The 12,905-nt window shown below is 38.5% G+C and overlaps 2 protein-coding genes across 2 annotated transcripts; both read left to right on the forward strand.

The window, feature by feature from the left end:
- The first annotated feature begins 924 nt into the window (after nt 1–924).
- On the forward strand, nt 925–2,028 carry LOC130736374 (uncharacterized). Its single transcript, XM_057588209.1, has one exon. The coding sequence runs from the start codon at nt 925–927 to the stop codon at nt 2,026–2,028; it is 1,104 nt and encodes a 367-aa protein (XP_057444192.1).
- Nucleotides 2,029–2,118: 90 nt separating this feature from the next.
- Nucleotides 2,119–3,966, forward strand: LOC130736375 (uncharacterized). Its single transcript, XM_057588210.1, has one exon. It carries the CDS (start codon nt 2,119–2,121, stop codon nt 3,964–3,966), a length of 1,848 nt encoding a protein of 615 aa, XP_057444193.1.
- The last annotated feature ends 8,939 nt before the right edge of the window (nt 3,967–12,905 follow it).

Here is a 12,905-nt window from a genome sequence, read left to right on the forward strand (position 1 = left end):
TCCTTTCGAACGAATTCCTTTGCAAAGTATATCGCGCACTTGAGGTATAGTGCTTAATAGAATTCGCATGATTAGTTTTCTTCATCTCTACTTCTGGCTTAGGTTTGCTTAATTCCTTAGGTTCACGAATTAGAAGATGATGTATGTTCGCTTAGTTCATATTAGGGCGTAAAGGATTCTTAATCGCTTAGTTTAGGAATCTGTGAATTAGTTATCGCTTAGTTAATTAATTCTCACGAACTAGGAAACTAATAACAAGAATTGATCTTTAGATACCCGTGATTGAGCAGCGATATACTGAACAAAGGGATTCGTCCGTCTTTACTTATCATATTAATCTGTTTTTACTTTCTGCTAATCTTTCGAACTGAATCACAAAACCCCCCTAGTGTGTGTGCGTTTAGGGTTCTTAATATTGAATCTGTGTCGAACGATAATCCTTGGGAAACGACCTAGGAGTCACTTCCTAGTTACTACAGTTTTATAAATTAATTATTTGTATCGGGTACGGCCTCGATCAAATTTGGCGTCGTTGCTGGGGATTATCGTCCTTGCCAAAGGTTCAATAGAGTTAGTATTAATATTATTAGTAGTAGTAGTAGTATTAGTTAGTAGTAGTATTAACAAGTTCGATCTCTGACGCAGGTACTGGATTTGTTGCTGAATGTAAGGAATAGTGATTTTTTGAAGGATAATTAGGCTGTAACTTCAAACGGCCGTATCTTTTGCTCCAGAACTCGAAATTCAACATATTATATATGTTTTTGGGGTAGAAAAAAAATTCCAATCCATCTGTGACCTCTACGCCATGAGATCGATTCTTAAAAACGCAAAAAACGGCCTTCCGCCAAAAGTTTTTTTAGGGTTTTGAAAAAAAAAAAAATTTACTTTCATTCTTATTCTATTTGGGATACTTAGTGTTGCATGACTAGGGCAAATCCTGGGTTTGTGCATCCATTAATTTCTGAAATAGATAGAGAGTTTCATAGGTTAATTAGAGCACTTAGAGCTTTTGTAATTGATCCTCATTCAAGTGATTCTGATTTTGACCTTGATTTTGATTCTGAATTTGTTGCAGTTTTTGATAACATGGCTGAAGAAGGACCGCGAGAAAGAACATTAAGGGAGCTGGCTGCACCTGATTTCACCTACGAAAGCTTGTGTATCCAGTATCTTGAGGATGTACCATGTGTACTCAAAACTGGACTAATCCATTTATTGCCTAAGTTTGGTGGTCTTGCAGGTGAAGATCCTCATATGCATATCAAAGAGTTCCGTACTGTCATATCCACCATGAAGCCTCCTGAAGTTGACAAAGATCATATCTGTTTGAAGGCTTTTCCACATTCTCTTCAGGGAACTGCAAAGACTTGGCTGTATAACCTGCCTCCTTCGTCCATTGCAAGCTGGGACGACCTGAAAAGAAAGTTTCTTGAGAAGTTCTTCCCTGCCTCTAGGACAACTTCAATCAGAAAAGACATCTCAGGAATCAGGCAGCTACATGGAGAGACTCTACATGAATACTGGGAAAGATTCAAGACACTATGTGTGAGCTGCCCCCATCACCAGATTTCTGAGCAGCTCCTAGTTCAGTATTTCTATGAGGGTTTGCTCAACATGGAGAGACATCTCATTGATGCTGCTTGTGGAGGTGCATTGAATGACATGACTCCTACTGAAGTCAGGCAGTTGTTTGAGAAGATGGCTGCTAATTCTCAGCAGTTTCACACAAGGAGTAATGATGCTGTTAAAACTGTTAATGAGATTGGGACAGATCCAAGGATGGACAAGCTTGAGAAGAGGATGGAAACCATTGCCAGCTTGGTTACTCAATTGGCCATGAACCAGAATAAACCTTCACAACAGGCAAAGGTTTGTGGCATTTGCACTAAAGACCATAATACTGATGTTTGTCCTTCTCTGCAGGAACCTACAAATGAGAATCCTGAAGCATATGCTGCCAACATTTTCAATAATCGACCTCAGCAAAATTATGATCTGTCATCTAACAGATATAATCCTGGCTAGAGAAATCATCCAAATCTTAGATGGTCTGATCAGTCACAACCTGCCCAAGCACCGTTTCAGAATAATGCTAGACCATATGTTCCTCCTCCAATGTATGTTCCTCCTCCAATGCAACAACAGGCTAACAACCCTGCTGCACCGCAATCTAAAGAATCTTCATTGGAGGATATGTTGAAGCAGATGACAGCCCAAAACATACAGTTCCAACAAGACACCAGATCCTCCTTTCAGAATCAGACCACCCAGATAGGACAGATGGCTACTTCAATAAACCAGCTACGGTCCCAGAATTCTGATAAGCTGCCCTCTCAGACGGTTGTCAATCCAAGAAATGTGAGCGCCATCACCTTACGGTCGGGGAAGCAAATTGATGCAGATCATGGACCAGAGCCAGAGCCTGAACCTGAAAAGGAGACAGAGACCACTGCCACAAGAACCTTCCAAGTACAACCACCTTCCATTCCTCTTCCATTCCCTCCGAAAGCTATGCCAAGCAAGAAGAAGGAAGAGGTAGATAAGAGAATCTTGGAGATATTCAAGAAAGTGGAGGTGAACATACCTCTACTTGATGCACTCAAGCAAATTCCAAGATATGCAAAGTTTCTGAAAGAATTATGCACTCAGAAAAGGAATCTGAAAGGAAATGAAAGAGTTTGCATGGGGAGAAACGTTTCCGCAATCATAAGTAAAGCTGGTAAACCTGCTCCTGTTTCTGATGTTCCTGAAAAATGTGAGGATCCAGGTACGTTTTCTGTTCCTTGTGTCATAGGTGATACTAAATTTGAAAATGCCATGCTAGATCTAGGAGCTTCAATTAATGTGATGCCTATGTCTATTTTTAAATCACTTTCACTTGGACCTTTGAAACCTACGGGTGTTGTCATCCAATTAGCAAATAGGAGCACGGCACACCCTGCTGGTTGGGTAGAGGATGTCTTGGTTAGGGTTGGTGAACTTGTTTTCCCTGCTGATTTTTATGTGCTTGAAATGGAAAAAGGATCTTCCCGTAATACAGTTCCTATCATTTTGGGGAGACCATTTTTGAAGACAGCCCGAACCAAGATAGATGTTTATGCTGGTACACTGACTATGGAATTCGGTGATATTGTGGTTAGGATAAATATTTTTGATGCTATGAAACATCCACCTGAAGATTATTCTGTGTTTCATATTGATTTGCTTGATGAACTGCTTGATGATATGCTTGATGAACATGAATCTGATTTCCTACATGATTCTGATTTTCCTTCACTAACTGGGCCATACACTTGTCATACATGTACTGCTACTGAAATGTGTGATTCTTGCATTGATCAATTTTTGGACACTGTTGTTGTTGACTCAGATGTTAAGAAATCTGATTGCACTAACCCAGTTGTTGAAGTGCAGGCTGCAGAAACTGTATCTGCTAGTTTGGTTCCATCTGTTTTGCAGGCACCCGTATTGGAGCTTAAGCCCTTACCAGATAACCTCAAGTATGCTTACTTGGAGGATGATAAGAAGCTCCCTGTCATTGTTTCCTCAACCCTTCATGAAAATCAAGAGGAAAAGTTGCTGCAAGTACTAAAGAAGCACAAGAAAGCTATTGGTTGGACCTTAGCTGACATTCCTGGTATTAGTCCATCCATGTGCATGCATAGAATACTCTTGGTAGAAGGAGCGAAGCCAGTAAGACAACCACAAAGGAGACTCAACCCAGTGATACTTGATGTTGTGAAGAAGGAGATCACCAAGCTGCTACAAGCTGGAATTATATATCCGATCTCTGGCAGCCCTTGGGTGATCCCAGTTCAAGTGGTCCCTAAGAAGACAGGACTTACCGTAGTGAAGAATGAGAGGAACGAGCTTATCCCTACTCGAGTGCAAATCTTATGCTTTGAAATTGGGTTGATCTTGACTTACTTCTTACTTATTCCCCACTGCTCCTCTATTTCCTAAGATTTTAGCTACTTATCCCATATTTTATCCTACCTTGTCCTTGGCCACATTACAACCTTTAAAAGTCCTTTTTGATCTTTATGTGCATGTGTTTTTGATTGTTGATGTTAGCGTCTTGTCAAGCCTATGGTAGTGTTTGTTCTCATGAAGTGCCTTGAGCGTAAACACAAACCTTAAACACTTGAGTGTAAACACTTTGAGAGCATAACTTGTGAGGTTCTATCATCTTTGTTCTCACCTCTTGGTTTGATTGGTTACTTTACATGCTTGGATGTTTGGATGATATTCATGGATTTCTTGTCTCTTTGATTCGTCACTTGATTTTGCCCATTTCTCTACATTTCCTAGGATTCATTGTTAAGTATGTGATCTTTTAGGTTATTGCATGATTCACTTCCAGTTACAAATTGGTTTTCATGTTCTTAATTCTTCATTTTGCCCAGGAGTGCAAAAGGCTAAGTGTGGGGGTATTTGATGAGCAATATTTTACCCATTTTATATAGCCTTAATTTGTCATTATTAATGATTATTCGTAATTAATTGACCTTGCTTGACAGAGATTTCTATTATTTGGTCTAATTACGTTTATTCTTATTTTCAGGTTTTATTTGACATCAAGGGCATTTTGGAGATTTGCGGAATGAAGATTTGATTGTGCTGGAGTGAAGATTGTATTTTAGGAAATATTAGGATTTAATTTCGGAATAAATTAAGTTTGATATCTTTCAGATTCAAACTTATTTAGGTTGTTATTTTAAAACTCTATATTTAGGATTTGATTAGGATTTATTGATATCTTTTAGGATTTGATTTTGATTAGGATTTGTGATCTCAGCTCCTATTTAAGGATTTGTGCTGAGAGAAACAATGACCTTTACCTTCTACATTATTATTTTATGCAATTTCGAATTTCAGTAATTATTAGAGTGCTGCTAGGATTTATGCTTTTATTCCCTACTTTCTCCAATATAATTGTTGAATTCGCCCGATCCATGGAAGGCTAATTCCTTTCGAACGAATTCCTTTGCAAAGTATATCGCGCTCTTGAGGTATAGTGCTTAATAGAATTCGCATGATTAGTTTTCTTGATCTCTACTTCTGGCTTAGGTTTGCTTAATTCCTTAGGTTCACGAATTAGAAGATGATGTATGTTCGCTTAGTTCATATTAGGGCGTAAAGGATTCTTAATCGCTTAGTTTAGGAATCTGTGAAATAGTTATCGCTTAGTTAATTAATTCTCACGAACTAGGAAACTAATAACAAGAATTGATCTTTAGATACCCGTGATTGAGCAGCGATATACTGAACGAAGGGATTCGTCCGTCTTTACTTATCATATTAATCTGTTTTTACTTTCTGCTAATCTTTCGAACTGAATCACAAAACCCCCCAGTGTGTGTGCGTTTAGGGTTCTTAATATTGAATCTGTGTCGAACGATAATCCTTGGGAAACGACCTAGGAGTCACTTCCTAGTTACTACAGTTTTATAAATTAATTATTTGTATCGGGTACGGCCTCGATCAAATTTGATAAACGCATAATTGATGCACTTTACGTGTGTCTTTCTAAGCTTCATTATATACATTTTTGTGCTTAATTGTTATAACTTAGCCATGTTTTGACCATTAGTGTTTATTTGGATTATTCATGGAAAAGACTTTAATTCTACACTTTTAGTTTCTATAACTGTTTTGCTAGAACAGGTTGAATCTGGAGCTACAAATATCCAAATTGAACGAATAATATGTCATTGGAAAGATAACTCGAAGCCCTACAACTTTAATGTTCAGTACAATTGAAGAACAAGCCTCTAACATGGTCAAAATGGCCTTGCAAAGTGCTGTCGCTAATCCTGCGAGTCTGGAACAATCTGCACTAAAATGATAATATCTTGGGCTACAGAACTCTGAATCAGGATCCGATTGAAGGCCCGCGAAGCTGACTTAAATAGCTACAACTCTCATGTTTACCTCAATTGAAGATTCAGACTTCTTGTGGGACCCGCGAATGCCTGATTGTTCAGCAGCTTACTCCTTTATGTGGGCTCGATTTTATGAAGATTTAGAAAAGATTTAGATAACAAAGATTGTTACTTGATGAAAAAGTTTATTTATTAGTATAAATAAGTGAGTTTAGGCTTTTGTTAGACCTGACCACCTCACCACATCTCACCATCACCTCCTCCACCTTCTCCTAATATCTCTCTCCATCTTTTCTAGTATGAGTTGCTAAACTCCATAGTTAGTCTTAGGATTTTTAATATTCCTGTGTTTGCAAACTTGAGGTTCTGTTCTTAATGCAAATTTCTTCTTTATTAATTCTCTTCATCTCTATTTCTGATCTAGGGTTTGCTTAATTCCGTAGTTTTAGAAATAAGAGTTGATGCATGTTCGCTTAGTTCATGTTAGTTCGTAATTGTTTCTTAATCGCTTAGTTTAGGAAACTGTGAATTGATTTTCGCTTAGTTAATCAACTCTCACGAATTAGGGAAACAATAAGGAATAATTAATCTTTTGTAACCAATGAGGGTTTGTTGCACTTGACTGTTATAATCCGAGGACTAACACTTTCTTTTATCTGATTAAATCTCTTTTAAGTTTTGTTTGTTACTTTACAATCAAATCAATCAAACCCATTTTTAATTGCTTTGTTTTACTCTATTATCAATAAATACTTCACCGAGTCCTTGTGAGATCGATCCTGGTGTTCAACACCTTGTACTGCATTCAAAGCAGAATACTTTGGCACGCACCCGCGACAGTGCGTTCGTCAAATTGGCGCCGTTGCCGGGGGCTTCAGTGATTATTGATTGTTTTAGAGTATTTTTTTTATTATATTAATTTTTTTTTCTATTGAAAAAAAAAACAAAAAAAAATACTGTATATACTATTAGATTAGATTAGATTTGATTTGATTTATTAGATTGTAGCTTGTGTTTTTATTTTGTATCTATATCTTATATATCTATCTCATATCTTTTATGTAACACTCCGATTTCGGTGGCGTCACTTTCGTAACCAAAAGAAATACTTAATGCGGAAAAACGTGAATATTTTTTTTTCTCGATAATACAAAATTAAAACTGAAAGAAATAGAGCTTGACAACAGAAGATAACAAAACTAATATACAATAATAGTTACAGCCCCCGCTGTAAGTAGTAAACCACGTCACGAGTAAACCTCCAGTGACGGACAGCAAAAGAGAGTAACGCCCGAAGGCAAAAGGTACATTTCAAAAGAAAGGATTAAGTGTCCGCAACACAAACCCTCAAAATGAGAATAAGTCAGCCCAGATGGCCTAAAACGAGACCCCCTAGTCCAACCAACTCTCTGTGATTTCCGTAAAGAGAACCACAAGAAAAGCTAAAGGTCGGGGACCTACCCTGCCCAAAACGAAAGACTGAACATCAGAGCCAAGACGCTTCTCCTACACTAATCCCAACTATGCATCCCCAAGATCGTCATCTGAATCTGAATCCAAGACGACCATGTCGATGACTGCATCGGTCTCCACAGCTGGTCGCGCGGGTTCTGCATCCTATCCCAAATCAACAGCTGCCGCCCAGTCCTGCAGTGTACACCCGGTGGCAAGTTGAAGCTGACAGTGTAGTGCCTCCAAACTCCGTGCGTCAGGCTTGGTATCCGGTCAATGCGATCCTCCATTATTCGCCCCGAATAGATAGCTCGGTGGCCGGCGGGGTCGACCACCCATGAGCCCGGGGTGTCTTGGTCCAACATCTCAAACCTGGTCCCCCCCGAAGGGACGACCGTCTCGTACCAGTCCGCCACACTCAACTGACAATGGCGTAGTCCGCCCAAACACACACAGAAGGCGCGAGGGTCAACTCCAAAGAATTATATAAATAATAAAACCAGATATATAGGATAATAATTATTTAGCCTCTCAGGCTTATAAGTTTAGGGATAACATCCTAAGGTTGCATATTTCACAATGAATATAAAAGATCATAATAACAGGTAGCATGCCTCAAATAGGATAAACAGGTACCAATCACACTCAGCAACTAAGTCAGCATGTATGTTGCATGAAATGCAATGCTGGGTAACAAAATGCATTCCGGAAGAAGGATGGACTCCATCGAGTCAGCCCTAACACCGGCCAAAGTGGGACCATTCCGCTCGGGCGCCTCTTACACCACACAAAAGTAGTCAGATCAGCAGTGAACCCGTAGGTCTGCCATTCCGTCTGCTACTAAGGACCACCGTAGTGTCCTAAATATGGAAATCCGGGTCTTATGACCATTTTGGAATCCACCGAGGTCCGGTATCACGCCGTGTATTAACCTCAAAATGAGTGCATGAATGCAAGTGATTAGCCAAACAACGTCTCCGACCTCACCCGACACGTCGCCACGTGTTCTAAATAACTTAAAGTCTCTAAAAAGAATACCCTAAGGCAAATGTCGATTCTGCGACAAAATGAATTAATCAAAAGAAGAAGAATGTACTTTGGAACTCATGGTTCCCGGCTAAACTTTAGATAGCCAATCAATAAACTGCTCATCGAGCGGAAAGGTACCGAAGTACTTGGAACTTAAAGTTCCCGGCTAAACTTTAGATAGCCAAACATTAACCTGCTCATCGAGCAAAAGAGTATCAACATACTCGAAAACTTGTAAGTTCCTCAAAACTTGGACTCGACGACACTTCTCATATCTTCAAGACTAATATTCAGGCTCTAAGCTCTTATCTAAAGTTGTTATCATTGTTCAAGGGGTTTAGAGATTGATTAATGTCTTATGAATTTTCTTTGAGAAAATAGATTTCGTTTAGTCTTATGATACTTCCTATGAGTTTCAGGGATCCCATAATCCCAATTAATTTCTGAGAAGGTCTCGATCCATTAAAATATAACAAGGTCCGAACTTCGTTCGTCCTTTCAAACTCTCTCAAAATCTCATAAAAATTCGGCATGACTTGCCCGTAATCCTCACTTTCCAGAAACATAGGCACGAGTGGAATAGCATCAATGAAACAGCTCAACCAATAGGCATAAACAGCATATTCCAACACATCCTAAGTTAACCATGTAGCACATAGCATGTGAATCATTTAGCACACAATATCATGGCATCAAGTACTCAACAAGTTCGGCCGAAGCCTCAGAAATCATTTCAGACATTTAGCAATTAGGTGCAAAACACATAAATCAAGTCGAATTTAATCGACACCTAAAGCATTATCTAGTAATTCAGAGAGTAGCCCTCACCTGTAGCTCCTCCAGCGTTTTCCTCACAAACTCCTTCACGTTCCTCGCCTTGATCTCCAGGAACCTCCTCAACAGAACCTTAAGCAAAAATCACGGAAATTAACACGATGAATCAGAAACTCAGCAAACGATAAGTCCTAGGATTACACGGTACATTACAAACTCCGCGGTACGACAATCTAACGCGTTAAGACAAGTTTTCGAAAAAGTCGGATTTCCTCCCCCCCTTGGTATAGCTCTCGGCCACTTTCCTTAATTGGGAGGGTCGATTTTTCTTCGATCAAACTTGGTTCCTAGGTTAACATACGCCGTAACTAAGACGGTTCTAAGCTCGGAAAAATTTTCGGATCGAAAACTGATATAGGGGTAGTTTGGTCATTATTTTAAACTCAGAATTTCAAAACTGGATTTTTGAAAAACAAATTGGATGGGGACATCCACAACGACGTTTATGACAACAAATCCTACTAGCACTAAGCCAAGTCGATAGATTAGAGCTTAAAGGTTGCGACTTTACCGAAAAATGGGTATTTAAGGTAGAAATTGATCCCGGCGGCATTTCGTCGACATTTGACAAAATCTAATCCGCAGAACACGCTCAGGAGCATGCAGGGAAGAAGTTTAGACACTGAAATCAGCGTATTTGAACAGTTTTTCAAAAACCTCAAAATTTTGAACTCAGAAAGTCGTAGGAGAAGTGGACAGAAACGACGATTCGAAGGAGAGTATAGTTTACCTACCTCGAGGTCTTCGATTAGCGACGATCGGTGAAGCAAACGGGAAAGAAACGACGAAGATCCGGATTCTCTCTCTCTCTCTAGGTGCTCGCGGGTTTGGGGAGGGAAATGGGTATTTTTTTGCAAAAAATCTAATTTTCAAGCTATTTATAGGTTTTGGAAAAAGCGGAAAAATGATTTTTTCGCGGTTCCGATTTTTCCTGCGTGTTCCTCTGCGAATTCTAAGATTGGTTCTGGCGACAGAATTCCAGAACTCAAAACAGGATTCTTGGAATTAAACCAAAAGATCCAAAATCGGCATAAGTCGGTGTAAGTCGGTTTATCCCGAAAAACTACTTTTTGCAGTGATCGTCGGATGAGAAAACTTCCTTCTGAAGAAAGATTAGGAATGATGAGAGAAATAGGAGAACGCGGGTGGAATCTTCATTTGCAGCTCCGAATAGAAAAAGTCTTCATCGTCTGTCGATCTTAGGTTTCTCGAACTATCAGGGATTCCGTTTCGGCAAACTTCCGAGAATTGGAATTTGACGTTCGTACTTTCCAGGATTTCGCATCGAAATAATTGTTTAAGGACGGAAAAGAGAAGTTCTAACATTTCTCTGAGGATTTTTGGAATTAGTTTCCATCGTGTCCTAAAGCATAAATTAACTATTCACTAATACCTTTGACCTAGGATTAAGCGTATGTTAGTCGTGCTATAACTCTTATCGGTTTTTCGATAATTCTTGGACTTTTCCTGAACCTTTTTCCTTCACAAATTTATCTTAATTAAATAAACTCTTTTATTTTATTCACTTATCCAAAGCGTTAAAACTTGGGCCTTACATTTTATCTCTATCTCATATCTTCTAATTCTCTTTCCTATCTTCTATTTTTATATCATTATCTTCTATTCTTATTTCTCTATCTTTTCTCTCTTTTATTTTATTTTGCTATCTTCTCTATTTTCTTTCCCTTCTTTATTATTCTTCTTCTTATTATTACTAGATTTTTTTTTACTAATTTTTTTGTTTTATTGTTTCAGGTTTCGTTCAATATTTTTTTTACTAACTCTTTCTTTTTTTTTTCTTTTATTATTCTTTTTTTTTCCACTAACATTTTTTTTGTTTGTTTTATTTTTGTGGTGAAAAAAAAAAACTAAACCAAGTGTTAATCTGTGGAGTTTTTACAGTGATGGAAGCTAAACTTGATAAGCTAGAAGCCAAACTCGACGAGATACAATTTTCTGTTACACAAATGTTGCTTAAGAGCCATCAACAACAGTTTGAGTCACCTCAATGTTATCAACGAGAGAATTTTGAAAATATTTTGTGTGACCCACCTTGCTATCATCCACAAGGGCAATTCCAGCAGCCTATTTATGCACCACCATACTACTATCCGCAAGAGGAATTTCAATATCCTCTTCATGATCCACATCATTCACAAGAGGAATTTCATCAACCTTGGAATGATCCACCACAATTTTTGGAAGACATTTCAAAGCAATATGAAGCAAACCAAGCCCAGTTTCAACAATCTCGACACGAGGAACCTTCCATATTGCAAGAAATTCAAGACATGTTGAACCAAATGTCTGCAAATCTCAATGCAAATGCCGATCAACACCTGCAAGATACTGCATATTTACAAGCTCCAGTTAACGAGCTAGTTGCACGCGCTCCCACATTGCAACATGAAGCTTATGCGGAGATAGATGATGAAGTTAATTCTTATGTTGATACTCATCTTGATGCTAACACTGATGGTTCTAGTGATGTTAGTGAGCTTGAATTCAATGTTGCTTTTGATACTAGTGTTGATAGTCCAACATGTTTTGATTTTGCAGATTCTAATGATGAAGCCAACCAACAAGAAATACATCTCCCTCTTCCACATAGAACTTATGAGAGTGAGAAGATGTACCCTGGTGAAGAAGAAAATAAGTTGTTGGATGGTTTTAAGAATTGTTTTGCAGGGGATGAAGTTAAGAAGATTGATGTGGAATGTGGATCTAAATTAGCAATTTTTCCACATAAGCCGCTTTTAATTAATCTAGATATTTTTGAAAAAGTTGTGCTTATTGGAGACTATGTTGATTGCAAGGAGTCAATTGCCATGGAGGACTACTTTTTGAAACCTCTACCAAAGCCTCCAGACAAAGAGTTGAATGTTAAATGTACTAATTTTTTATTTACTCTTATTTCAGGTGGTACACATGCTTGGAAAAAGTTTTCACTCAAACTGAACATTGTCATGAGTCATGTTGAAGGTGCTAGAGAACAGTTTGAGTTTGTTAAGATTGTTGCAGATGAGATCCCTCCAAAGCCACCTGACTTGTGGATTGTCGTTGTTGTGCCTCAAGACTATGAGCTTCCTCTTAATGCAAGGCCTCCACCGGACCCAGGTGATAGCAGATTCAGAGCATTACCAGGTTACATGCCTCGCCAGCTCCCTTGATCCCTGGTTTTTCCTAACCTTTCTCTTTTATTACACTTGTCTAATTTATTTGATGATTTGTGCCTCACATTGTGGACAATGTGTGATTTAAGTGTGGGGGTGGGAATCTTATTTAGGAGTAGTAGAACCTCAGTTAGGATAGGTTGCAATTTCAATTTATTTGCTTTGTTTTTATTGTTTTCAATAAAAGAGTTCACACTTTTTCAATGAGTTTAAGAGATGCTGAGTTTGTGAGCAATGTAACCACTTTTCTGTTAAGTTTCATGTCTTTTTTGGATGAAGTTGCTTGCATTTTGAGTTCATCATGATTTGCATTGAGAACTGATTTGTTGGATTCATTGTGTTATATGCTTGCCTTGTGAGACTACCTTGTGAGATTTTGGACCAAACACTTGAATGGTAATATCTTTGCCATGATTCTCTTCTTTCTTGTATGATTTCCTCATGTTTATATGCACTGCAGAACTTGACTTGATTCTGACTAAAATTGTTGTTCATGTGTATACATTGAAGTGATAAGGCACTCTTTTTC

This window comes from Lotus japonicus, chromosome 2 (genome assembly GCF_012489685.1).
Source record: "Lotus japonicus ecotype B-129 chromosome 2, LjGifu_v1.2".
Lineage (NCBI taxonomy): Eukaryota > Viridiplantae > Streptophyta > Magnoliopsida > Fabales > Fabaceae > Lotus > Lotus japonicus.

Excerpts from the sequence above, each read along its gene's own strand:
- LOC130736374 (XM_057588209.1), top strand. The coding sequence starts at position 925 with ATGACTAGGGCAAATCCTGGGTTTGTGCATCCATTAATTTCTGAAATA.
- LOC130736375 (XM_057588210.1), top strand. The coding sequence starts at position 2,119 with ATGTATGTTCCTCCTCCAATGCAACAACAGGCTAACAACCCTGCTGCA.